General features: G+C 44.4%; 2 protein-coding genes and 1 long non-coding RNA gene across 4 annotated transcripts in view; 2 read left to right on the top strand and 1 right to left on the bottom strand.

Moving 5' to 3' along the window:
• The window catches only part of LOC141058356 (vascular endothelial growth factor A-like), a 52117-nt gene extending 37884 nt beyond the window's left edge, over positions 1–14233 (top strand). Inside the window, exons 6-9 of one of the 2 annotated variants that reach the window (XM_073554596.1) lie at positions 1645–1677; positions 3412–3495; positions 7614–7736; positions 9376–14233. In XM_073554596.1, coding sequence (XP_073410697.1) covers positions 1645–1677; positions 3412–3495; positions 7614–7736; positions 9376–9397 — 262 coding nt within the window. In that variant the 3' untranslated portion in view covers positions 9398–14233. Of the gene's footprint in view, positions 1–1644; positions 1678–3408; positions 3496–7613; positions 7737–9375 lie in introns of both variants that reach the window. The other variant, XM_073554595.1, reaches the window with a different exon arrangement.
• Positions 1–16210, bottom strand: part of LOC141058358 (uncharacterized) — a 69111-nt gene extending 52901 nt beyond the window's left edge. Inside the window, exon 1 of the long non-coding RNA XR_012222149.1 lies at positions 15938–16210. This is a non-coding gene — a long non-coding RNA (uncharacterized lncRNA). The remainder of the gene's footprint in view (positions 1–15937) is intronic.
• Positions 16211–21402: 5192 nt separating this feature from the next.
• TRPT1 (tRNA phosphotransferase 1) overlaps positions 21403–27413 on the top strand; it is a 53249-nt gene continuing 47238 nt past the window's right edge. The window contains exon 1 of the mRNA XM_073554589.1: positions 21403–21564. The gene's annotated coding sequence lies outside the window, so the exon portion shown is untranslated. The remainder of the gene's footprint in view (positions 21565–27413) is intronic.

The raw sequence follows: 27413 nt of genomic DNA, 5'->3' as shown, positions 1-27413 counted from the left end.
TTATAACTGCCTCGTACTTTGATTAAATGTACTTCGATTAAATGTGCATAATAATAAGGATAATAATAATAAGGATAATAATGATAATAATAATAAGAAGAATTATAATAATAATAATAATAATAGTACTAAGGATAATAATAATAATAGTACTAAGGATAATAATAATAATAATAATAATAATAATGATGATGATAGTAAGGATAATAATAATAATAAGGATAATACTACTACTAATAAAATAATAATGACAATAATAATAATAGTACTAAGGATAATAATTATAATAAAGATAACATGGATAATAATAAGGATGATACTCCTACTTCTACTAATAATGATGCTAATAATAATAGTATAATAGTATTGATAATAAGATTACTACTGCTAATAATAATGATGATAATAATAGTTATAGTAATAATAATACAATTAATAAGAAGAAGATTCTACATGGAAAACCAGAGGAAGAGCAGAAAGGCAAAGACATTTACGTTTCCAAACCCTCAGTTGGGACGTGTAGTATGTATCCAGCACGTACACACAGGTAGCAGTAAAACATTATAATACCAATGTGATGAGCGGTTTTGCAACGTTCGGGTTGTGGACTTGTTGGTATTTGCAAATGAATAAACCAGTCCGTGTCGCAGCTCAGTTGTTCTCTTGCACAAGACATGGATTACAGTTCCATATAAGATGTTGGAAAGTTCTAGATCATGAATATAAATATTGCAATGACTTCCTTTGTCTATTTCAAGGTTAATTTATTAGCGTAACTTAGGCTACAGCTAAAATTAGTGTAAGGGCTCGTACACACGACCGATGTTCTTGGACGAGTCCCATCTGTGGTTTTCACGGATCACACTCGGACTGAATGGCTGTTGGAAAAAAATCGGAGACGTGTCCAATGTTGCTACAAGTGTCGTATAGAAATTGGCAATGCAAGTCTATGGCTCTGTAAAAAACAACACACTTCTATACTCTCTGGTTTATTACTAACTACAGACTGAGTTAACTGAGAATCCATCAGTGAGCTCACTATAACGATCTGATAAGGAGTTTGTGTCTCTTTTTTTTTCCTCTTCCTTTTTTTCTGAGCTCCTCTTATCAGATTTATGACCACAGTCAACCTCAAAGGTAAACGTGGCGGGAAATAAAGAGCCTGCAGACGCCAAATGTTGACTTTTTTTTAATGAAACACAGAAATTATCTTGAGCCCCAAATACATAAATTTAAGTAAAAAAAAAAAGTGGACAATTCCTTCATATTCCTAACTGTAGTCGGTGATATACAGTGCATCAATATGGTCCTGAAATTAGATTTAAGCTAGGAAATTCGGAATAATGAAATGATGGCGTTACATAAGAAAAACATTTTACCTATTTGAACTAATAAATCAACCAAAGTTTTTCCTGTAGCATAGAAGCTATAATTTCTGTCCGCATGTGAGTAATATGTGTGTGATGTAATTTCCACCTTGTAAGCAGGATCATTAGAATATTAGGACATTTCATGGCTCATAAATTAGTGATGGGGTACATTCCTCCAGGCAGGAGAACATGGTTATAGAGTAATAAATTCTAATTATATCCTGAAGTTTCTCTATGAATGACAACATAATTCTACTATTTTTATGTATTACAGGCCACATGCCAATAACACAATGCAGGCCAGCAGGTAAAGTTCCTACATCTATCTACCAGTGTTGCTTTCCAATATCCTCCTCCTGTTCCTGCTCCTTCTGTTTACAGCTGGTACAGTTTTTGATGCCGAAGTTGGAAGCAGATAAAAAAAGACTGATACTAAAGTCTTTTGAATCCACAACTGTGTTTGGATCAAAAACTGCTTTAAAAAAATGCAAGAAAAACTACGTATGTGAATGCAGCCTAAATACTTCTCTTAAAGGGAATCTGTCACCAGGATATTGCCATCTAATCTGAGAACCGCATGATGTAGGGACACTGATTCTGGAGATGTATCACTTACTCGGCTGCTTGCTGTAGTTTTGAAAAAAACAACAGTTTTATCAGCAGGAGATTATCATTAGAGGACAAGTAAAGCTGCTACCATGTAGTCCTCCATATTTCTGAACCACGTCCCCCACCACTAATTGGCAGCTTGCTGACAATGTACACAGAATTCAGCCAATCAGTGGAGTGGGCATCGATATACACAGCTCAGGATTCAGAGAACTGCTAGATTTACAGCAGAGAAAACAGGAATTGTAGCAAAACTGCAGCAAGCAGCCCAGTAAGTGATACATGACTGGAATCAGTGTCTCTGGCCCCCTCTCAGATGGGGTAGCAAAAACCTGTTGACAGATTCCCTTTACAGTAAGAGTCTGGGATCATGTTTTTGTGTTACCCAAGTGCTGCTAAAAAGTCCTCATATAAGTTTATAGAGCAAAAAAAAAAAAGTTATGGCGATTGAAGCCAAATTTTGCTTGCAAATTTTTTTTTGTTTAGGTAGTAAAACGAAATGTACATTTCTTCTATAAATCTGGCATTATCAGAACAGTATTGATTCGTAGAAGAAAGCTTAGGTTATTGCAAAATTGACATATATAAATAAAATATAAGCCCACAATAAATACAACTGCAAAATTGCTTTAAATTTCTTCTTTTTTTTTTTCATTCTTTACCATTTTCAGTATATTCTATGGTAAAATAAATGGCGTCATCCAAAACCTAGATGATGGATGCATAAAAACAAAACATCCACATGTGACTGTCAAAAGAAGAACAAAAAAAGAAAAAGAAAACACCAGAATGATAAATCGAGATAATAGTAATGATCTTCTCAAATGGGCAAAAGGGACCTTTTGGGGGTCTCTAGGCTCCAGAGTTTGGGTGCGACAGCAACCCCTGCTCCCACTATTGTTGCGCCCCTGCTCGCCTCTTGTTCCCTCCCCCCAATGTAGGAGGCACTGGTTTCCACCATTGGGACTATAGGGCCCCAACATTCAGATTCCAATGTTACAGGTGGAGAATGGGCGCTCCAGCTCCATAGTCAGGATATCTGTGCCACCAGGCAGAATAACATGGCACCAATTTTGCTCAGTGAATTCATGTTCCCTCACCTCGGTTGAACCCATGAGTTGACTCTTTCTTTTGCGTGAGCTGAGCTTTATTTGCTGATGTCAGAAAAATCTTGATGGATGAACTACGGCGCGCCATTGTGCTTTCTGCTAAATCCGGCATGAACAACAGCCGGTGAGTCACCATCTGCCGGCTATCCGTGCTATCCTACGTCCATGCAGCCGGTACGCCGCTCTCCTTTCATTAGTTTAGTGCGACTTTTCTTTTTCTTTTTCATACCGTAGCATAAATTGATTTTTTCTTGACCTATAGAACATATTGTCCCCGGTGTGTATTGAGCTTACGCCACGTGGTTTTCTCTCTCTTTCAGCAGGATCTCTTCGATCTCAGGTGACAAAAAAGAAAAAAAAAGGAGGCGGAAAGGGAAAAGGGGGAAAGGAGCCTCAAAAAACACCAGGTTTGTAGCAGGATGGAGGGTGAGTGACATGTTAGACAGCAGTAGCAATCCCTGGGTCATGGGAAGGTCTGCTGGGAGGTCAAAGGGTAGAGATCAAAGGGAAAAGTCTCCAAAAAAAAATGGGAACATGTTAGTTCTCTTTCCTGAATAGTCAGACTGGAAATAAACTCCTATACAAGTCATGTAGCAATATGCATAGTCAGCAGTTGCCCTAAATCTCAAGGGACCGTTCACAGTTTTCCTTATTTTTAGATTTATGTTCTGTTTTTCTTCCATTTCTGGATATAGGAAATCCATGCTTTACTTTTCGCTTAGCATATGCATATCTGTTTTCTCCCATCTCCAGCTTCATCCAAACTTACTTAAAGCGGATCTGACACCAAATTTCCCAATACAAACAAGCATACGTTGCTAAATATTAATCCAACACCTGATGAGGCTGGTGTACTTACTGTGAAAAAAACCCACATCAAAATTGCTGTGTCTTTCTTTTTGCACTTTTAATTAAAAAAACAAAATGAGCGATTGACGATTTAATCTCCAGCTGGACTCCTAAAATGCTTACTTTATTATTCGTATGGACAACTTTCTTTGTCTTTCCTAATGTGCGGATTACCTTTATATGATTGGATGGTTCCTAAGATCCTCAATTTGGGTGTAATAGTCTATGCTGACATTTATGGTATCAGGTGAATTGAGGTGAACCAGGTTAAAAAAAAGAGTATTTCACATGGATTTTCCAAAATCTGTGTGAAAAACACCCATACAGCGCACCCCATTAAATTCAATGAGAAATCCATAATTATGTTAATGTTGTACATTCACATTCAGTGGGGAAAATAAGTATTTGATACGCTGCCGATTTTGCAAGTTTTCCCACCTACAAAGAATGGAGAGGTCTGTAATTTTTTTTGTAGGTACACTTCAACTGTGACAGACGGAATCTAAAAAAAATCCAGAAAACCACATTGTTTGATTTTTACATAATTAATTTGCATTTTATTGCATGAAATGAGTATTTAATACAATAGAAAAACAGAACTTAATATTTGGCATAGAAACCTTTGTTTGCAGTTACAGAGGTCGGATGTTTCCTGTAGTTGTTTGACCAAGTTTGCACACACTGCAGCAGGGATTTTGGCCCCCTCCTTTATACAGATCTTCTCCAGATCTTTAAGGTTTCGGTTCTGTCGCTGGGCAACATTGAGTTTTAGTTCCCTCCAAAGATTCTCTAATAGGCTCAGGTCTGGAGACTGGCTAGGCCCCTCCAGGACCTTGAAATGCTTCTAAGGGAGCCACTCTTTAGTTTCCCTGGCTCTGTGTTTCAGGTCATTGTCATGCTGGAAGACTCAGCCACGACCCATATTCAATGCTCTCACTGAGGGAAGGAGGTTGTTGGCCAAAATCTTGCGATACATGACCCCATCCATCCTCCCTTCAATACGGAGCAGTAGTCCTGTCCACTTTGGAGAAAGCATCCTCAGAGTATGATGTTTCCCCCACCATGGTTCTTGGTTGGGATGGTGTTCTTGTGATTATACTCATCCTTCTTCTTCCTCCAAACACGGCAAGTGGAGTTGATACTAAGAAGTTGTATTTTCGTCTCATCTGACCACATGACCTTCTCCCATGCCTCCTCTGGATGATCCAGATGGTCATTGGTGAAATTCAAACGGGCCTGGGCATGTGCTGGTGTGAGCAGGGGGGACCTTGTGTGCCCTCCAGGATTTTATTCCATGACGGCATAGTGTGTTAATAATGTTAATGTTTGAGACTGTGGCCCTAGCTCTCTTCAGGTCATTGACCAGGTCCTCCCGTCTAGTTCTAGGCTGATTCCTGACCTTTCTCAGAATCATCCTTACCCCCCGAGGAGAGATTTTGCATAGAGCCTCAGATCGAGGAAGATTGACAGTCATATTGTGTTTCTTCCATTTTGTAATAACTGCCAACAGTTGTTGCCTTCTCACCAAGCTGCTTACCTATTGTCTTGTATCCGATCCCAGCCTTGTGCAGGTCTACAGTTTTGTCCCTGGTGTCCTCAGCTCTTTGGTCTTGGCCATGGTGGAGAGGTTGGAGTGTAATTGATTGTGTGGACAGGAGTCTTTTATACGGGTACTGAGTTCAAACAGGTACAATTAATGCAGGTATTGAGTGTAGAGTTCTTACAGAAAAACAAACAGTTCTGTGAGAGACAGAATTCCTGCTGCTTGGGACGTGATCAAACACTTATTTTGTGCAATAAAATGCAATTTAATTATTTAAAAAAAATACAAAAATACAATGTGATTTTCTGTTTTTATTTTTAGACTCTGTCTTTCACAGTTGAAGTGTACCTATGATACAAATTACAGACTTCTCCATTCTTTGTAGGTGGGAAAACTTGTAAAATCGGCAGTGAATCAAATACTTATTTTCCCTGTATCCGTGTGTTACTGTCCATGATTCACGGACCGGTCGTGGGTCCCTTTACCCAAACTCCATATGTGATGCCGTCCATGTCAGATCAAGTGAGTCGCAGACAGTCCGTGCATCAGGGTCCAACAGATGTGAGAATCCGGCATTTTTGGAGCGGTTTTCAGATTGTCTGGGTATATAATATTAATGAGTTATCCCTAGAATAGGTCAATAACATCTGAGTCCAACACCTGGTACCTCCAGTGATCGGCTGTTATTAGCACCGATAACTGATGAAAGCACTAAATGGAGCTGAGCAGCACAGCTCCGTGCAATGTGTAGCAGTCGCTGCCAGGTGCTGCAGATCAGCTCCTATTTTAGAGAAAAAGAGCTGATCTGCAGTTCTCGCAGCAACCATTAAATATTGAAAAGATCTGTTCTGCTCTTCTAGCATGATCTCCCGTGTTTGTGTGGGTTTCCTCCGGGTACTCCGGTTTCCTCCCACATTCCAAAGACATACTGATAGGGAATTTAGATTGTGATAGTGATGATAATGTGTGCAAACTGTAAAGCGCTGCGGAATATGTTGGCGCTATATAAAGAGATTATTATTATTTTTATTAATTGTCTCACTCTGACATGCCAGGCTTGGCTTGCCACTCTCCATAAGCAGAAACATTACCTCTTACACCTTAGGATATTCCAAAATTGTCAGACTCCAGAAAATACAAATTTTTGGGGGGATTCAAATTGCATCAATCCAGCAAAATGGCGGCCAGTCAGGTTCGTATCAGCCGGGAAGGGGTTAAAAACAATAAAATAGTATACTCACCTCGCCCGGGCCGTCACCTGTCCCTGCAGCCACAGGTCCCCTCCAGTCCTCCTCTCGCTCCCTAAGCTCCAGCTTTGGTGTTTTATTCACTCTTCTCCAAAGCTTCCTGCGTTGACAAATCGCACTTTATGACGGCATAACGTGCACCATTCCACGCGGTCGAACCGGATGTCATGATCCCTTAGCGTGATGCACATCACAATGTCATAATGCGCGTCAAGGACTTGTCCGCGTAGGAAGCGTTGGAGAAGAGTGAATAAAAAAACCAGTGCTGGAGCTTAGGTAGCAAGCAGGGGACTGCGATGGCAGGGGCAGGCAACGGGCGAGGGGAGTTGTTTCATTAGCCCTTCCTGGCCCATCCGTCTATTACATTTTGGAGCCAGGAGACCTCAGAGCTTAATAATAATAATCAGTTATTTTTAACAGCAATCAGGATGTATTCAGTTAGCAGCATTGCATAAATTTGGTGTAAATGGAATTTCCCAGCCAAATTGGAGTAATTCTGCCAAATATAGAGGAGCATGCAGGACATTGAAGCCTCCTATACTGGCATGCTAGACCTGGCATGTCACTCTCCACAAGGAGAAACCTTACCCCTTAGATCCCAGTCTTAGCCTCTCACCCAGTCAAATCAGATATCATACTTTGCACTGATGAGGGGTAATACCCCGAAACACTATGTATACAAATTGAAATTCTGATTTTGTCTTTATCCCACATCATATTGCAAGGCTTGTTAAAGGGTCGATAATGACTTGCAGGATCGTTGCTTCCGATAGGTGGCGCTAGAGTTCACATCCTCTTCCTCTCTGAAGAGACAATTTGGATAATATAAATTTCGGCAGATTGGCTTATCCTTAACGTCTGCTCATTTTTTTTTTCCTTACGTCAGGTCTGCTTGTCTACCATGTCGTCAGCGGAGAACTTTAAATCCTAAAAACTGCAAATGTGTCTGTGAGATTACCGAAGAGCAATGTAACCAACGAGGACGCACGTTAAATAGAGAGCGCTGCAGGTAACGCACTCCCCGCTCTCCGAGTGCCTCTCTCTGCACCGGTACTTAGAGAAACTAAGATAGGTGTGTCCAGGATAGAGGATCACTCCAAATATAGGAAAGGCGAAAATGGCAGTGTTCAATTCTCCAGCAGTATCACTGCAGAAAAAACTGTCATATTACATATTGCTCATTAATGGACTGCTGAGACCCTCGTTAAAGTTACTCTTCACTCCAGTATATTAATGGAGGCGATATATTATTATTATTATTATTATTATTATTATTATTATTATTTATATAGCACCATTGATTCCATGGTGCTGTACATGAGTATAAGCACACGCTTCTATTAAATAAGGTTTTCCCATCATTAAAGATTCTTTTTAAGAAAATGATCCAGTGAAGAGTTACGACACTCTCAGTCACTATAACCACAGCCAGTTTTCCTCTGATCGCTGAAGAGCGACCAGTAGAGTTAGTTTTCTGTCCTGCTTGTCACGAAAGCAGCAAAGTCTCTGCAATAGCATGGCAGTATAGCCAGAAACACTTTCTTCAAGGGAAGAAGAAAGCTCTTTATGGTCAGATGCCAGAAGGGGAAGGAGGCTAATTCTATTCATAACTGTCCCCAATCGGACAGATTTGGCCACAGCACCAATAAGGGACACATGGAAGCAAAAAGTATTAAAAATTTTTATGCTACAGGGAAGGAGCAAAGTCTCTGTAGTAGTTTATCAGTATAGCTAAGGAAATGCTTTGTACAAGGAAGGAAAAAGGCACTATATTCTCAGATGCCAGAAGATGAAGGAGGGTAATTATGTTCATAGCTGACACAGTTGGACAGATTAACCACAGTACCACGTGGAAGAAAAAAATATTAAAAATTCTTCTGCTGGTTTGAGTTGGGGTTCAAATGTTCTGATTTGCATATCCTGACTTTTTTTTTCTTTCTGTAAAATGATTTAAAATTAATAAAAATTTACCTAATTGAAAAAAAATCTTATGCTGGAGAGAAGGAGCAAAGGCTCTGCAGTAGCTTATCAGTATAGCTAAGGAAATTCTTTGTACAGGGGAGGAAGAAGGCACTATATTGTCACATGCCAGAATGGAAAGGAGTCTAATTCTGTTCATAGCTGCCTCTAATTGCACAGATTAACTACAGTACAGCACCAACTGGGGACCTATGGAAGCAAAAAATATTACAGATTCGTATGCTTCTGGGAAGACGCAAAGTCTGTGCAGTAGCTCATCAGTATAGCTAAGGAAATGCTTTTTGCAGGGGAGGGAGAAGGCACTATATGGTCAGATGCCAGAAGGGGAAGGAGGCTAATTCTGTTCATAACTGCCCCCAATTAAACAGATTAGCCACAGCACCAATGGTGTACACATGGAAGCCAAAAAATATTAAAAATTATTATGCTGGGTTGAATTTGGAGTTCAAATGTTCTGATTTGCATATCCTGTTTTTTCTTTCCATGAAATGATTTAAAATTAATAAACATACCAGATTTTTAAAAAAAATTCTTATGCTACAGGGAAGGAGCTAAGTCTCTGTAATAGCTTATCAATATAGCTAAGGAAATACTTTATATAGAGGGGGAAGAAGGCACTATATTGTCAACATTTGTAGCTTAATGTTCTTTATTTTTTTTCCTGGCAGGTGTGACAAGCCAAGAAGCTGACAGTCACCCGGCAAACAGAGAAAGTAAAGTTTCTATGGTTTACTATGCAGAACCAGACTCTGTGTCGGTGTTTGACACCATGCTGGTAAACACAAAATATCCACTGGGGAATAACAGCCACTAAATATCATGGCCATCTCCATGATATATGTGCTGTCAGAATGGCGTCCTATTCGGCTGATGTATATAAGGTGGACTTACTGCAGAGTGTCCTTAGGATCCGCCCGCAAAAGTAAAGACAATGTCAAACAATCTGGAAAAGGAATCCATTCTTAAATATTTTGCAACAATGTGGATAATTTGTTCAATATTTTACAACAATGTGGATAAGTCATCTATTAACAAATATGAGAACTTCACTGTGTTACCTTTAAAAGTGCCTAATATCAGCTTTCTGCACACAATAACCATAAAGTATCAAAATATCCTAAATACATTTTTACAACCTAGAAGAACAACATTGAGAAGAAAAGGAATCAACACACGTGCATCAACAAATGGGGATGGCCTTCAGATTGTCCCCAAATAGGTTATCCTGACAGTAAAATATTCATATAAAACTATTCATGTCACAATGGAGAAAATTTGCTAAGACTTTCTTAATGGGATGATCCGACACAAAAATGTATTTTAACCCTAAATACCTATTTATTTAATGTTGTAATCTAATCTCTCTTCTATTGTACTTTAACTAAAAAGTCTCTAACGCTCCCTCTCTATATAACTGTTTGATTTTTTTTTTTTTACTACTTCTTCTTTGACGACACTTGGTTTGAGAATCCCAGTGCATGCAGTGATAGTCAAACGAGTCGTCATCAAGGGACAGAGGTATCGGTTGTCAGTTCTGACATATCCTCTGTAGATTCTTGTCACTGAGTTATGTGCAAAATGACAGTGCGCTCGCTCGCTGGCTCTGATCGGAAGTGACAAGCCAGCAAGAGAGCGCACTGTCAGTGAGGGTTGTAAAAAGATTACCTGACGTGCAGGAAAAGCAGAGACCAGCGATTCCCCTCAAAGTTTCTGCTGACATTGCGCTCTCTTGCTGGCTTGTCACTTATCAGAAAAAGTGAGTGAGCGCACTGCCAATGTGCGTATTGCACAGTTAAAACAATCTATTAATCACATACGTCAGAATTGACAACTGCCGCATGCTCAATAGGGCAGGGACTAGCCCAGCCCCTTGAAATGAATGTCACTGATTACACTTCGTTTCAGGGTTGGGGCAGAGGCTGTGGCAGTGATCATAGCCTAAACCATTGATGACGACTCATTTGACTATCCCAGTGATTCTCGAAAGGAGTGTCATCAATGAGAAAGTAGTAAAAAAATAAACAACAAAAAAAACAGTTAAAATAGAGAAGTCAGGGAACGGTAGAGACTTTTTAATTAAAGTATATTAGACAAGTGAGTAGATTATGACATTTTGATTTTTTTAATTTTGATATTGAGATCACTTAATAGTGCCCAAACACGTTAGATTCACTCTTTTACCCTCAATTCCCTCATGCTGCTGCCCAATTCACTAGTCCAACATTCACAATGAAGACATGGCTATAACTTCATATCAACTCAAATGTTGGCAGACTCAGACGACTTGCCTTAAGGCCTTCTTCACACGTCCGTTTTTTTTATGACCGTATGCGGCTGTATTCAATGGTGGTGCGCACATGTCAGGTTTTCCCAAGTGTCACACGGACAGCACACGGATGTCACATATGTACACACAGACACAAACCACGGATCTCACCGGTACTGGTTTTCACAGTAACAGAATCACCAGGACGTGTAAAGGAGGTCTAACTCTGTTTTGAGCTTATGGACACTTTTCGTCTTTCATATGTTTTTACCTACCTTAGGTTAAATCCTGCACAATAAAATTTACATTTTAGAAAAAGCTATGTTTTTTGGAGGTTTCAAAATGGGAAGTTTCACCAGCATCCAACAAAATTTCTCTTATTGGCACTAAAACACAGAAACGCCATACTGACCCATCCAATGGTCTTTGTCCGGTTGGGTGATACATGGTATGTATGTTCTTGTGCCAATTATCATTTGTTGGATGCTGGCAAGACTTTCTTTTTTTTCAGATGAGTGTTAGTACATAAAAGAATTGGAATGGTCGACCACGACATCCTAGCAGGAGCTACACTTTTTTTGGTCTTTGTGTAAAATCAGTATCTCAACCTTACTTTTGCGTCTATTATTGTACACTATGCTGTAGAATTAATTTTGTACCTTTAGCCCATGCATTTTGTTTTTCATCACAGATCTGAGACAGTTAACCACAACTTTGAACTTAAGGCTTCTTTTACATTTACCGTGTTTTTGCTGGCCATTTTTGTGGCCCCGATAGATTTCTATGGGGCTGCAAAATCGGCCCTGCAAAAATTAGTGGGAGCGCCGTATGGCCGTGAGGGCCGTATTTGCGGCCGTGAAAAAAGATCGAGCCTGCTCGATCTTTTTCACGGCTTACGGACACAGCCCCCATTGAAAATCAATGGGGCCGCAAAAACAAACGAAAGTTTGTTTTTGCGGTGCACCGTCACTTCTGGTTTTGCGGATCGACATTTTTTTCCAATACTTCTTCCATAGTATTGGAAACATGAAAAATGGCGATCCACAAATTTTTTGCGATCTGTTATTGCAGCAGACGGTGAAAATTGCAGCGATACGGGCTGCAAAAACAGGCTGCAAAAAAACGGTAAATGTAAAAGAAGCTTAAACAGGACGTAACATCTCCAGGCAAGCTAACCTAAAAAAAAACCCAAACAGTTAAGATATAAGACGTTACTCAAATATATATGTTTCAGAAATTTTTTAAAAAAATCTTATCTAACTTAGTGATGAAAGCTGTGGCTTTTTAGGAAGGGAGGACTGGAGTTGGCAGAAGTCAGGCTCTTCACTGTCTCACTATTTTAACAGCTGTGTTAGACTTCCTTTTTCTGCGAGATACCAATATATGTAGGGGTTTCTACTGTCTCACTTTATTCTGAATATTAATGTATAAGAAATAACGGAACATGGATTCCTGTGTATAATGAAGAAGCGAAAGAAGGAGGAGAGGTTGCTGACTTTGTGCATATGTAGGGAGAACCTCAGAATAAGCCTTTACAGGCAGATGTTTCCTTAACCATTTAAGCATTTAAAAACAGTTTTGTCCTCTTCTTAATGATTAATCCTTTAGTCACAGCTATGTTCTCCTCTTGAAGATTAATCCATTAGATGAAGCTAAGTTCTCCTCTTGACGATTAATCCTTTAGATGCAGCTATGTTGTCCTCTTGACGATTAATCCTTTAGATACAGCTATGTTCTCCTCTAGACGATTAATCTTTTAGATACAGCTTTGTTCTCTACACTATTAATCCTTTAGATACAGCTATGGTCTCTTCTTGACTATTAATCCTTTAGATACAGCCATTTTCTCCTCTTGGCGATTAATCCTTTAGATACAAGGATGTTCTCCTCTTGGCGAATAACCCTTTATTTGCAGTTATGTCCTCCTTTTGCCAATGAACCCTTTAAAAACAGCTGTATCTCCTGCTTTATATGCCTGCATAATACATAGGGACATCTTAATACATAGCTGATAAGTAACAATAAACTATATGTAGTAAAGTTCAGACACTTGGCGAGAGGTGAGGAAAAATTTTCATCTGATTTATGTGTTAAGTCACATTTTTTGCTTTTGATGAATTAATAAGAAAAATATGTGAATCAATTCCCTCTTTGTATTCTATGAACCATTGATCGACCAAATGGCAAAGCAGGCAGTCATCTGTTCACCCTGAATTCTATCCAGATCTGAGCACAAGGTATGATATTTTATCAGAACAGCTCCTTCCTTCTTAGGGTATGTGTCCACATTCTGGAAATGCTGCATTTTGGACGCAGCGAATACCCGCTCCACTCAAAGCGCTGCCCCCTGTTGTACGTGCGGTGAGCATCTCCGCAAGATCTATAAAGACTCACCGCATGTGTGTGTATACGCGGGTCTGCCACCTGCGTATTTGCATGCATAGTGGAGATGGGATTTCATAAAGTCCCCTCCATTATGCTGTAACATCTGGACCCTGCGGCTGTATGCAGCGTCCAATCCGTGGACACATACCCTAACAGTTATGATGTTGAATCAAATCAACTCCTTCCCTCTCACATTTGATATCTCCCAGAAAAGACAATGTCCAAGATCTGATAAAATACAAGTAAGATTTGCATCCCTGTAATAATGAGGGAAGTGATGTAACATGCTAATGACATATATTAGTGAAAACTCCCAATAATTTTTTGTTTTCTTAGAACTGATAAGTTCTCTTTAAAGCTGATATATCACCAGATTCCCAACACTTAATGCATACATCACTAAACAGATTTTTTTTTTTAAGATCTGATGAGGCTAGTGTACTTACTTTGAAGATCTGTCACAACGACTGTATAATTCTGATATTAAAATGAACATTTTATAATTCCATCTCTAGAATGAAAAAGATTAAGATTCCAAGTGTAATAAGCCTCCGCACACCCAGCCTGACTGACAGCTGCAGCTTGTACTGAGTAGTGTGAGATCTCAGCAGCAGGAGGGAGGAAGGACACTGAGGTTAATCAGGCTAGGTGGGTAAATATTGAGTTCAATCTTCATTCTGACATGAATTGTCAAGTAGACCAGCCTCATCAGGTATAAGATATCTATTTAATAATGTTTGCAGTTTGTATCTTGAAATCTGAAAGCACTAAGAAAATCAGTCTTATGTTATTCCATGGGTGTAGTGTGTAACCCCCTTTAATTAATGAGATGCAAACGAGCAGCACTAATAAAGACAATATTTATTTATGCTTCATCACTTATTAATGTATTTATCTTTGTAAGATCCTTTCTATACTCACATGTATGTATATGTAAAAGTATTTATACCGTCATTTATCAATATAATTTTTTTTTTTTCCAAATCCGATGTGCCTGTCCTTTTAATAGTAAATGAAGCATATGATTGAATTATTCTGTAGCCTACTGGGGTGACCCAGCTAGTCACTGCGGCGTTCCTAAAAACCGCAGGATAGTCTGGCTTCAACACAAGACGGATATTATGGTCATATAATGTATCAAGAAGCGTCTGATGTTTTTACACAGTAACTTTCTCTGCTCCATTTATTGACTGATGAATATTGACCTGCAGGCTGCGGCTGCTACAGATATTAAGGACTATAAATCTAGAAAGAAAAGAAGGAAAACCAATGTTTGCGCCTTTAATTTAAGAGGTGTTGGGCGACCCGCTTGTGCACTGTACACATTTTTAGCAGTAATTATCAGTATCCTGGTAACTGGCTGAATGGTCCTGAAGAAAAAAAAAGAGAAATTAAAGGGGTTTTCCAAGACTAAAATATTAATGACTTTTCCATGGCTGGTCAGTTGAATGAAGGGGATGTAGCACTTGCTGGAATGATGATCAACCAGGGATAAGTCATCAATATTTTAGTCTCAGAAAACCCCTTTCATTTTTCTTTTCCAACGCTTCTTCGGGACTATTCAGCCAGTTACCCGGATTACGAGGGGCAGCAGCGTTCCTGCAAGATCTGCAGCCCCTATATTGGTTATATAGCGCAGTGAAATGCATTCAATGTGCATTATGGCTTGCACTCTTATTGTATGAGCATTGATGATTGGGGCATTGCAGGTTTATTTGCAGATGCAAAGTGTTTGGCATTAGGGATATTTCCATCATTCTGCACTAGCGATTATACATTAGGCTCCTGCCGCTTAGGCGAAGTTGTCGCAATAGACCTTGGCTTCTGTTACTATTTTCACTAGCTATATGGATGAATGACACAAGTGAGATACAAAGAAGTAAAGATATTTCTACACACTATGTTGACATTTCTGAATGTTTGTAGAATTTGGATAGTACATATAACATATTAAGACCAGAAAGCTGCTGCCTTGATAAGACCCGCTAAGTAATGGGATCTGGGTGTTTTTCGTCCTCTGTTATTTGCCCTCTCTGATTGCAATTAATAGAATTCTTGCTCCATTAAACCACATCCCTCACCCCAGACAAGTACAGACCGGCGGCACTTGGCAAAGTTAGAATTAATGGTTCTGAATGCAATTTATCATTCTAGTTATTCCAGTTTCATTATTAATTTGCCGCCGCTGTCTTCTGGTTTGCCAATTTAACGTTACACAATTTGGATACAGATCAGGATTTCAATGAAGATTTAGTTAAACATTCTAGAAGATTAGTATGTGAAATTCAAATTATGTATCACGATTGTGTCTTTTCTACTAAGTAAACAGATCAGTAACAGAATTTCATGGACAAAGCAAATAAAGGCTATGTACACCTTCGTACGATTATTTTTGTAATTGCTAATTTGCTTTCTAAATGCAAAGTTAAACAACTTTCTAAATAGAAATCCATTAGAGCTCCAGACACATCTCTCTCTGCTTTCTCCTTGCTTCGCTCAGTGTTAAAGGGGTGGCCTTTACTTTTTTTTTTTTATTCTTAGGGAAAGCTCATCATTATATGCTCAGGTGTCACACTTACCGCTCCCGCTGGTCCCACGCTCGCCGCCTCCACCGCGCTCTCGGCTCCTGCCACGTCCTCCTTCTCTGGCTCCACGTTGCCCGTGACCTCCGGGGCGTGCCCGCCATTCCAGCGCGCCCCTGAAGCAGGCGCGCGCCCGCCGGCACTCCAGCCTCCTGCCCCGCAGTCAGCCTGACTGCTCTGCCCGGGGCGCATGCGCAACTCACACCCCAGGTCTCAGCACAGGCTAGCCGGTCCTTCTCTCCGCCTCCATGACCCTGCTGATCTGACCCGAAACTCATGTCCCTGTAAAAGGCAGCCTCTCCTCCTGATCGCTGCCTGATCGTCTAGGGTATTCCATGACAGACTCTCGGGTCCACTTAATCCTGCCTAGCACCCAGCCTTGCTTTAGCATACCGCCTTGCTTCTCTAGCTGAACTCTCACCGCCTTTGTATTGTCTTCCAGAGCCTGCCGGTCCAGTCCGTTCCTGCCTCCTCTCGTGTGTGCCTCTCCTGTCTGACCCTGTGTGCTCCTGTGCCCCGGTCCTCCTCTCCACTTAGTCCTGCAGCTGTCCTTCCTGTGTCCTCCGGACGGTCCTGTCTGAATTCTCCTCCGGGCCTGCCCCAAACGCTCCCTGTATAGGGGGTGGTACACCTGGCCCGCTCGCCTGGGGGTAGGTTCGTCGTCGTGGTCCTGTGTGTTCACCCTTGGAGTCCTTCCAGCCTCACAGAACAATCAGGACATGGACCTCGCTGGTACCCTGACCCCGACCCAGAAGGAACTTTTGTTCCTACGGGAAAATCAGGCGAGGATCATGTCTTTCCTCAAGACCATGGAGTCCCACCTCTCGTCGTTGCAGGCCTCGGATCCAGGGAGTGCCACCCAGATCTCCGGTCTCCAACAGGAGCTTGCCCAGCAGCGCGACACTCAGGCTCACATCCTGAATTACATGGCCTCGGTGGATAGCCGCCTGCTGGCCCTCCAGACCGCGGTCGCAGCCCCAGCACAGCCTGCGGTTCCGCTTCCATCTCCTCGTTTGGCTAAACCCCCGCGATACAGTGGCGACCCCAAAACATGTAGAGGGTTTTTAAATCAGTGCCAGCTACACTTTGAGTTGCTGCCACAACAGTATCCCACCAATCGAGCCAAGGTGGCGTTTATCGTGTCCCATTTAGAAGGAGAGGCTCTAGCTTGGGTTAACCCCCTCTGGGAACGAGATGACCCCTTAGTCGCTCAACTCTCCTCTTTCCTGAACACCTTTCGTAAGGTGTTTGATGAGACGGGCCGCCTGGCCTCTTCCACAGAATCACTGCTCAATCTTCACCAGGGCACGCTCTCGGGAGGTCAGTACGCCATTCGGTTTCGCACCCTGTCCTCAGAGTTGGGCTGGAACAATGAGGCCTTGGTGGGAGCCTTTTGGCGGGGTCTCTCTGGTAGAATCAAGGATGAGTTGGCGGGTTGTTATACTCCCACCTCTCTGGAGGATCTGATCTCTTTGGCCACCCGCATCAACCTACGCTTTCAGGAGCGATCTCGAGAGCTCGCTAGAGAGAGAAGACCTCCTCGCGCTCCACCAACTGCGCATAGTCCACCCCGTTCTCGCCCAATGTCAGCTTCCACGGTCCCGGTACCGGAACCCATGCAAGTGGATCGCCTCAAACCGGTGGAGGAGCGCCGGAGAGAAAGGGTCGAACAGGGGCTCTGTTTCTATTGTGGGAGTGCATCTCACTTTCTTCGTTCCTGCCCCATACGTCCGGGAAACGCCTCTTCTACGACAGGTAAGAGAGGCCTCCCTAGGTAATTGTGACTCCTCTCTACCCTTGACTCTTTCTGTCCTTTTGCATCTAGGTACTAAGCGTTTTTCTGAATGGGCCTATATTGATTCTGGGGCAGCTGGTAACTTTATCCAACTTCAGGCGGTTAGGAGACTTCGGATTCCTGTCAGATCCCTGGAGACCCCTCGGCAGATTGCGTCGGTCGACGGCCAACCCCTCCGGGAGTCCGTTACTCAGGTCACAGAAGAAGTGGAACTTCAGGTCGGAGCCTTGCACCGGGAGAAGATAGTATTTTACGTGCTGCCTTCTTTATCCCATACCATTCTTTTGGGCCTTCCCTGGCTAAGAACACACAAACTTTTCCTGGACTGGCTTTCTGGAGACATCCTGCGGTGGGGCCAACCTTGTCAAAATAAGTGTCTGCTCACCGTACAGCCGCAAAATTCCTCACGTTCTAGGTTGACGTCAACCAAGCTGCCTTCCGCCTACTGGGCCTTTTTGGACGTCTTTGACAAGTAGGAAGCAGAGACCCTGCCTCCACATCGTCCATATGACTGCCCCATCGACCTTGTCTCCGGTTCCACGCCGCCTTGTGGTCGAATCTATCCGCTGTCCCCTTCCGAGACTCAGGCTATGTCTGAATACGTCCAGGAAAATCTGGCCAAAGGCTTTATTCGCAAGTCGTCCTCACCCGCGGGAGTCGGGTTCTTTTTTGTCAAGAAGAAGGATGGGTCCCTTCGTCCCTGTATAGACTATAGAGGTCTCAACGATATCACCATTAAGAACAAATACCCCCTTCCTCTCATTCCGGAGCTATTTGACCGTCTACGGGGTGCACGGATCTTCACGAAATTGGATCTCCGGGGGGCCTACAATCTGGTCCGGATCCGCTCTGGCGATGAATGGAAGACCGCCTTCAACACTCGTGACTACCACTATGAGTACCTGGCTATGCCCTTTGGCTTGTGCAATGCTCCCGCAGTGTTCCAAGAATTTGTTAATGACATATTCCGAGACCTCCTCTACGTCTGCGTGGTGGTTTACTTGGACGACATCCTGGTGTTTTCCCCGGATCTGTCTACGCACAGAAAAGATGTACGCCAAGTCCTACTTCGTCTGAGAAAACATCGTCTCTATGCCAAGCTTGAAAAATGCGCCTTCGAACAGTCGTCACTGCCGTTCTTGGGTTACATCATTTCCGACTCTGGCTTGTGCATGGACCATGGAAAAGTGACCGCCGTACTCAACTGGCCGCATCCCCAGGGAATCAAGGCAATCCAGCGGTTCCTGGGATTTGCCAACTATTACCGGCAGTTTATTCCACACTTTTCCGCTCTGACCGCTCCAATCTCCGCTTTGATCCGTAAGGGAGCCAATTCTCACCACTGGTCTACCGAGGCCGAGAACGCCTTCCGAACCTTGAGGCAAGCCTTTGCCACAGCCCCCGTGCTACACCGTCCAGAGGCTAACAAACCATTCACCCTCGAGGTGGATGCCTCTGCCACCGGAGCCGGTGCGGTTCTCTCTCAGAGATCTCCTTCCAGACGGTTGGTCACCTGCGGCTTTTTCTCTAAGACGTTCTCCCCTTCAGAGAGAAACTATACCATCGGAGACAGAGAGCTGCTCGCCATTAAGCTAGCCTTGGAGGAGTGGCGATATCTTCTGGAAGGAGCCGTACACCCACTCCAGATCTTCACCGACCACAAGAATCTAGCATATATTCAGTCTGCACAAAGGCTTAACCCCCGGCAGGCCAGATGGGCGCTATTCTTTACCCGGTTCGATTTTGAGCTCCATTTCCATCCTGGTGATAAGAACCTCAAAGCGGATGCCTTATCCCGATCCTTTCTGGTCTCCGATAACGAGGAGGAGCCTTCACACATAGTGGAGCCTAGCAAGCTTATCGTAGTCGCTCCTATTAACCTGACTTCCTTACCTCCCGGTAAGACTTTTGTCCAAGACAACGACAGGAGGCGAGTTCTACAGTGGGGTCATGCCACCAAGTTAGCAGGCCACGTCGGTCTCAAGAAAACGCTCTCCCTCATCTCTCGCTTTTATTGGTGGTCTCCCCTGCCTCAAGATGTCCGAAGTTTCATCACCTCTTGCCCACCTTGTGCAAAGGACAAGGTTCCTCGGCAGCGACCCTCCGGTCTCTTGCATCCACTTCCGGTTCCCTCGGCCCCGTGACAACATATTGCGATGGACTTTATTACGGATCTGCCTCAGTCCTCGGGCCACACCGTCATTTTTGTGGTCGTGGACCGCTTCTCCAAGATGGCCCACTTCACCCCTCTACCCGGATTACCTTCCGCTCTTGAGCTGGCGAGAATTTTCATATCTCATATCTTCCGGATCCATGGCTTCCCCAAGCACATTGTCTCGGACAGAGGGGTTCAGTTTACCTCGCGATTCTGGAGGGCCCTATGCAAGATGATGGAAGTAACGCTGGACTTTTCCTCCGCTTACCATCCTCAATCTAATGGTCAAACGGAGCGTACGAACCAAACTCTCGTGACGTATCTCCGACATTTTTCCAACGCCCACCAGAATGATTGGTCCAGCTTGCTCCCTTGGGCTGAATTCGCTTACAACAATCATCCCAGCAAATCCTCCACCAAATCACCCTTCTTTATTGTCTACGGGCAACATCCTGGTGTACCTCTGCCGGTACTCCCGGCCTCGGGTGTTTCGGCGGCCGATCTTCTGACCGAGGAGTTCTCCAGGGTCTGGCAGGAGACCAAAACGCACTTGAACGAGCACGTGACAGATTCAAGAGACATGCCGATAAAAGACGCCTAGATTCTCCGTTGTACCATCCTGGGGATAAAGTTTGGCTATCCTCAAAATTTGTCCGTCTCAAAATTCCCTCTTATAAACTGGGTCCCCGGTACATCGGTCCTTTTGAGATTTTAGCTCGTATCAATGATGTTGCCTACAAGTTAAAACGCCCCGCTTCGCTACGGATTCCTAACTCGTTCCATGTGTTCATCTTGAAACCGGTCGTACTCAACCAGTTCCACGCTTCTGCTGGCCGTGCCCCCGCCCCCGTTTCCATACAGGATGTTTTTGAAGTTAAGGAAATTCTTGCCATGAAAAGGTCCAGAGGTAAAACCCTTTTCTTAATTGACTGGAAGGGTTTTGGCCCAGAGGAAAGATCTTGGGAGCCCCGGGAGAACATTCATTCCCCTCAAATTTTAGCTAAGTTCCTCTCCGGCCTTAAGAGGAGAAGGCGTACGAGGGGGGGTACTGTCATACTTACCGCTCCCGCTCCTGCTGGTCCCACGCTCGCCGCCTCCACCGAGCTCTCGGCTCCTGCCGCGTCCTCCTTCTCTGGCTCCACGTTGCCCGTGACCTCCGGGCGCCCGCCGTTCCAGCGCGCCCCTGCAGCAGGCACGCACCCGCTGGCACTCCAGCCTCCTTCCCCGCGGTCAGCCTGGCTGCTCTGCCCGGGGTGCATGCGCAACTCACACCCCAGGTCTCAGCACAGGCTAGCCGGTCCTTCTCTCCGCCTCCATGACCCTGCTGATCTGACCCGAAACTCATGTCCCTCCTGATCGCTGCCTGATCGTCTATGGTATTCCTTGACAGACTCTAGGGTCCACCCAATCCTGCCTAGCACCCAGCCTTGCTTTAGCATACCGCCTTGCTTCTCTAGCTGAACTCTCACTGCCTTTGTATTGTCTTCCAGAGCCCGCCGGTCCAGTCCGTTCCTGCCTCCTCTCGTGTGTGCCTCTCCTGTTTGACCCTGTCTGCTCCTGTGCCCCGGTCCTCCTCTCCATTTAGTCCTGCAGCTGTCCTTTCTGTGTCCTCCAGACGGTCCTGTCTACATTCCATCCCGGTGTCTGACGTCTACTCCTCCAGTTGTCCCCAAGGTATCAGCTTCCGCGGCGATAGTCTCCTCCGGGCCTGCCCCAAACGCTCCCTGTATAGGGAGTGGTACACCTGGCCTGCTCGCCCGGGGGTAGGTTCGTCGTCGCGGTCCTGTGTGTTCACCCTTGGAGTCCTTCTAGCCTCACACTCAGTGAGGTTGCGACACCCGGCACCTCCGCCGATCAGCTGCCACCGGTGCCTGCAGGAAGTTCTTGAATTCAGCCGTGATGCAGCGGTTCCATCATTTCTATAGTGGCCGAGTACTGCAAATCCAAGGGGGTGGATCTTCAATTCCCAGCTGTGGCCACTATAGTTTTGACAGAGCGGTGTTCCGTCTGCATCTGAGAACTTCCGGCTGCAGAAGGTAAAAGCTGATCGGTGAAGTTACCACCACTGATCAACAATGAGAACACCGTCCTGTGTCTTCCACCACTCCATCTTCTATGTTTTATAAATTATTTCAAGACTTTGGCTACACGTCGACTTTGGTCGCACGGCCAAAGATTGTTGTGTACGTCGCAGCTTAATGCCGGAGAATGGGGTCACATTGTGACCCATTGGGGTACAACGGCCGAAGCAAGCAAGTTAAAAAAAATTAGACAGGCACAGACTTTTTCTGACTTGCTTGTCGCAGTCGTGGTACACTATAGATCACAATGCAATTCCATTATGCATTATATGGCCATGTAGCAAGCATTATCCCGGCCAAAATTGCGTATCCTCATTGGTCTCCAATAGTGATGAGTGAATGTGCCGGGATAAGGTGTTATCTGAGACCCCACAGCTGCATGTCTCGTGACTGACATGCAGCCGTGGGGACTCGAACATATTTTTCGAGCACGCCGAGGACACTCTGTTAGCACCCGAGCATGCTCAGATAACACCTTATCCCGGCACATTTGCTCATCACTAGTCTTCAACCTGTCGCTCTCCATGAATACTAACACAGCATGCACCAATAGCCTGAAGCTGTCAGAACATGTTGGAAGTTGCAGTTTCGTAACAGATGGAGCGACAACTGCTCTACATTACAAAAAGTGTCTGACAGCATTTAGGACACAAAAAATGTAAGAGAGACTTTTTGTACCCTGCATTAGGCTGAATATTGCACAGTAACGACACACCAAACACAAACAGACAAGAACAAACACTGTATTGTGAAACGCTCGGCCCTCTCCAAGCCGCACCGGACCGCTCTGTTTGTATAATGGAAGTCGAGGGCTTTGCTGCTTATTTTGGTCAAAGTATTGCTATGTTTGCCGACCGCATCTCGGTACACCCAGTTCTCACGAATAACAGAGAACTGATCCCGCATCTGCTGTCTTTATGTCAAAAGAGACAATGTCTGAGTTTTCCGTGTGAAAATAACACTGAGGATTCCAATATGTTCCCATGTGGTCAATCCACAGCGTGTTACTGCAGCAGCACTGTGTAAGAGAATTCACCAAATATCATCAGTGCAAAGCGTGAGACATCTGCAGCATAAACTGACCTGCGCGTCGTAATGTCAGTCTGCAGCACGTCAACATATAGGGCAGATAGACTGTAAGGACAGAAGTATTGGGACACTGCACATCCCGCCTACAGGAGGTTGCATGTCACCCTGTTCTACATACATAGGCATTAATATACAGTTAGTTCCCGCTTTGTGGCCCCAACATCTTTCACTCTTCGGGGAAGGCTATAAACTCACCACTTGGCATTTGCCGAACCCAGACTCATCCATCAGATGCCAGATAGTGTGATCCAACACACCATGGAATATGTTTCCTAACTGCAGAGTCCAGTGGTGGCGGTTTTACACCACTCCATCTGACTCTTGTCATTGCGCTTGGTGATGTAAGGGCTGCATGCAGCTGCTCATCTACGGAAACCCATCATGAGGCTCCTGGTGCACAATTTTTGTGCTTATGTTAATGCTGATGGAGATTTGGCAGTTTTGGTAACTTTTCCAACCACCACGCTGCGGTTCCATCCACTTCTCAATAATATCACGTATAGATGATATTTAGGAGGAGAGAAATGTTAAAAACAGACTTGTTACCAAGGTGGCTCCTATTACAGACCCGTACCGGCATCAATGAGCTCTTTACCACCAGCCATTTTGCCACAAAAGTCGTAATGGAAGATAGCATGGCGGGGGGCCGGATATTATACACCTGGGGCAATGAGACTGAATGAAAAATTTGATTTTTGTTTGGATTAAGACATGCATCCTAAGGCCGGTGTCACACTTGCGACTGTGATGCGAGAAATTGGCACAAGTCTCTCGCATCGACACCCGGCACTGCTGCCTGCACTCAGGACCGGAGCATGCGGCTGCATAGAAATACATGCAACCGCACGCTCCGGTCCGAGTGCCGGGTGTTGATGCGAGAGACTTGTGCCAGTTTCTCGCATCACAGTCGCAAGTGTGACACCAGCCTAATACTTTTCTCTATACAGTGACCTTTGCAATGTCATCCACATGGTGCGCAAAAAATCCACAGAGTAATTTGAGTGACACTGCAGATTTCATACCCGCCGTGTGCAAATTTATGCTGACAAATTTCGCCATTTTTACAGCAAAATCCACACTATTTGGACCTATGTGGATAAATTCTGGAGCAGCACATATTCAATGGTCTTGGAGGGACAAGTGCTATTGTCTGTACTGGGCTCTATGTTTATGGGCACATGCACAGAGAATAAGAAGTGTTGGCCATTTCTCGTCTAGCGCTGTCCTGTCTTTCCCGGCAGCTGCTCCTATCTCCATAGCGGCATATTAATAGGAGGATGAGATGTGATTTCCTCCCAATAAACAGTACTTGTCCTGATCTGAAGTATATGGCTTTACAATCGGATACCAGTAAATGGATAAAACAAGCGACTTGTCTATACGGCGCGGCTACATGAGTTCACATGGGTTAATAAGCAGTGTAGTCCTTTCATCAGTGAATCCAGATAATAACAGGTGCATCCTGCAGTCAGCCTGAGCTGTGGATGAGCGGATGGCGGTTTCTTTTTTTCAGCAGCGCGGATGAAAAGCACCAATACAAGTCAATCAAAATCACGTGCAGCGCACAGACGGCATCCGTGTATTGTCCGAACTTAACATTGGAGAAGCTTTGTCATTTATCGTATTTATCCATTGGTAAAAACGGACATAGGGATGACACATTAGTGCAAAACACTGATGACACCGTATGCATTTTGTAGCTTCTTAATTACTGAACAGAGGAGCAAAAAAAGTCTGGAAAACACTAATAAAAATGGTTGAAAAACGCTAAAAAAAAAACTGCTGGTGTAAAAAAAACACAGAAAAATCATTCAGGAAATGGAAAAAAAAGTCACTTAAGGAAAAAAAAAATGCAAGAGTTTCCAGAATTGTCTTCCTCTTGATAAATTTGGTGGGTTAGCCTGCATGGAAAAGATGTATGCACAGACCCTAAGAAGTGTGCGTAGATCATAGAGAGAACATGGCTATACCCTGTGTGTCCAGTTGAGGGAGTGAGTGATCAACAGTCCTACCAGGTAGATTACTGCAGATTAGAGTTGAGCGAAACGGGTCGAAAAAATTCAAAAGTCGCCGACTTTTGGCAAAGTCGGGTTTCATGAAACGAAACCCGACCCTAGGATGAGGTCGGCCACGAGGTCAGCGACTTACGCGCCAAAGTCGCGTTTCAAAAGTTTGTTTTGCGCTCTTTTTCAGCCAATCAGGATCCACGGACACTGTGGGCAACGTGATGACATAGGCACGGGTCACCACCATCTTTCAGAAGGGCATGCAAGTGATTGGCTTGCTTTGGTGGGCGTCACAGGGGGTATAAAAGGGCGTGCACGCCGACCGCCATCTTACTTCTGCCGATCTTAGTATAGGGAGAGGTTGCTGCTGATTCTGTAGGGAGAGCGTTAGGCAGGGAAGAAGACAAAAAAACTGCTTCTGCTGCTAGCGATTTGGCCTGCACAACACACAAGTCACTGTGTGTGCAGTGCAAGGGGAGGCTATATAGTGGTGTATCAGTGGCGTTGGTTGTTGGGCTGCCTTCTAAGGCTTCCTGACACGCTGGCATTGCTGTTTACCCACTGCTCTGCAAACTGCTTTTTTAAAAGCAATCCAATCTCCATTATCCTCTCGTCACTTTGGTCACAGGCAGCTGTGCCATCGAGCGTGTCACATAGCACTCAGATATCAGTGGGCCGCACACAATCCACAAGTGTCCAGTGTCCAAAAGTGTACGCAGAGATTCAAAATCTCCATTATCCTCTCGTCACTTTGGTCACAGGCAGCTGTGCCATCGAGTGTGTCACATAGCGCTCAGATATCAGTGGGCCGCACACAATCCACAAGTGTCCAGTGTCCAAAAGTGTACGCAGAGATTCAAAATCTCCATTATCCTCTCGTCACTTTGGTCACAGGCAGCTGTGCCATCGAGCGTGTCACATAGCGCTCAGATATCAGTGGGCCGCACACAATCCACAAGTGTCCAGTGTCCACAAGTGTACGCAGAGATTCAAAATCTCCATTATCCTCTCGTCACTTTGGTCACAGGCAGCTGTGCCATCGAGCGTGTCACATAGCGCTCAGATATCAGTGGGCCGCACACAATCCACAAGTGTCCACTGTCCACAAGTGTACGCAGAGATTCAAAATCTCCATTATCCTCTCGTCACTTTGGTCACAGGCAGCTGTGCCATCGAGCGTGTCACATAGCGCTCAGATATCAGTGGGCCGCACACAATCCACAAGTGTCCACTGTCCACAAGTGTGTGCAGAGATTCAAAATCTCCATTATCCTCTCGTCACTTTGGTCACAGGCAGCTGTGCCATCGAGCGTGTCACATAGCGCTCAGATATCAGTGGGCCGCACACAATCCACAAGTGTCCAGTGTCCAAAAGTGTACGCAGAGATTCAAAATCTCCATTATCCTCTCGTCACTTTGGTCACAGGCAGCTGTGCCATCGAGCGTGTCACATAGCGCTCAGATATCAGTGGGCCGCACACAATCCACAAGTGTCCAGTGTCCAAAAGTGTACGCAGAGATTCAAAATCTCCATTATCCTCTCGTCACTTTGGTCACAGGCAGCTGTGCCATCGAGCGTGTCACATAGCGCTCAGATATCAGTGGGCCGCACACAATCCACAAGTGTCCACTGTCCACAAGTGTACGCAGAGATTCAAAATCTCCATTATCCTCTCGTCACTTTGGTCACAGGCAGCTGTGCCATCGAGCGTGTCACATAGCGCTCAGATATCAGTGGGCCGCACACAATCCACAAGTGTCCACTGTCCACAAGTGTACGCAGAGATTCAAAATCTCCATTATCCTCTCGTCACTTTGGTCACAGGCAGCTGTGCCATCGAGCGTGTCACATAGCGCTCAGATATCAGTGGGCCGCACACAATCTACAAGTGTCCAGTGTCCAAAAGTGTACGCAGAGATTCAAAATCTCCATTATCCTCTCGTCACTTTGGTCACAGGCAGCTGTGCCATCGAGCGTGTCACATAGCGCTCAGATATCAGTGGGCCGCACACAATCCACAAGTGTCCAGTGTCCAAAAGTGTACGCAGAGATTCAAAATCTCCATTATCCTCTCGTCACTTTGGTCACAGGCAGCTGTGCCATCGAGCGTGTCACATAGCGCTCAGATATCAGTGGGCCGCACACAATCCACAAGTGTCCAGTGTCCAAAAGTGTACGCAGAGATTCAAAATCTCCATTATCCTCTCGTCACTTTGGTCACAGGCAGCTGTGCCATCGAGCGTGTCACATAGCGCTCATATATCAGTGGGCCGCACACAATCCACAAGTGTCCAGTGTCCAAAAGTGTACGCAGAGATTCAAAATCTCCATTATCCTCTCGTCACT

The sequence above is a fragment of the Dendrobates tinctorius genome, unplaced genomic scaffold (genome assembly GCF_039654945.1).
Source record: "Dendrobates tinctorius isolate UK_male_01 unplaced genomic scaffold, ASM3965494v1 ptg000211l, whole genome shotgun sequence".
Lineage (NCBI taxonomy): Eukaryota > Metazoa > Chordata > Amphibia > Anura > Dendrobatidae > Dendrobates > Dendrobates tinctorius.
This window is presented reverse-complemented; position numbering and strand designations above follow the sequence as displayed.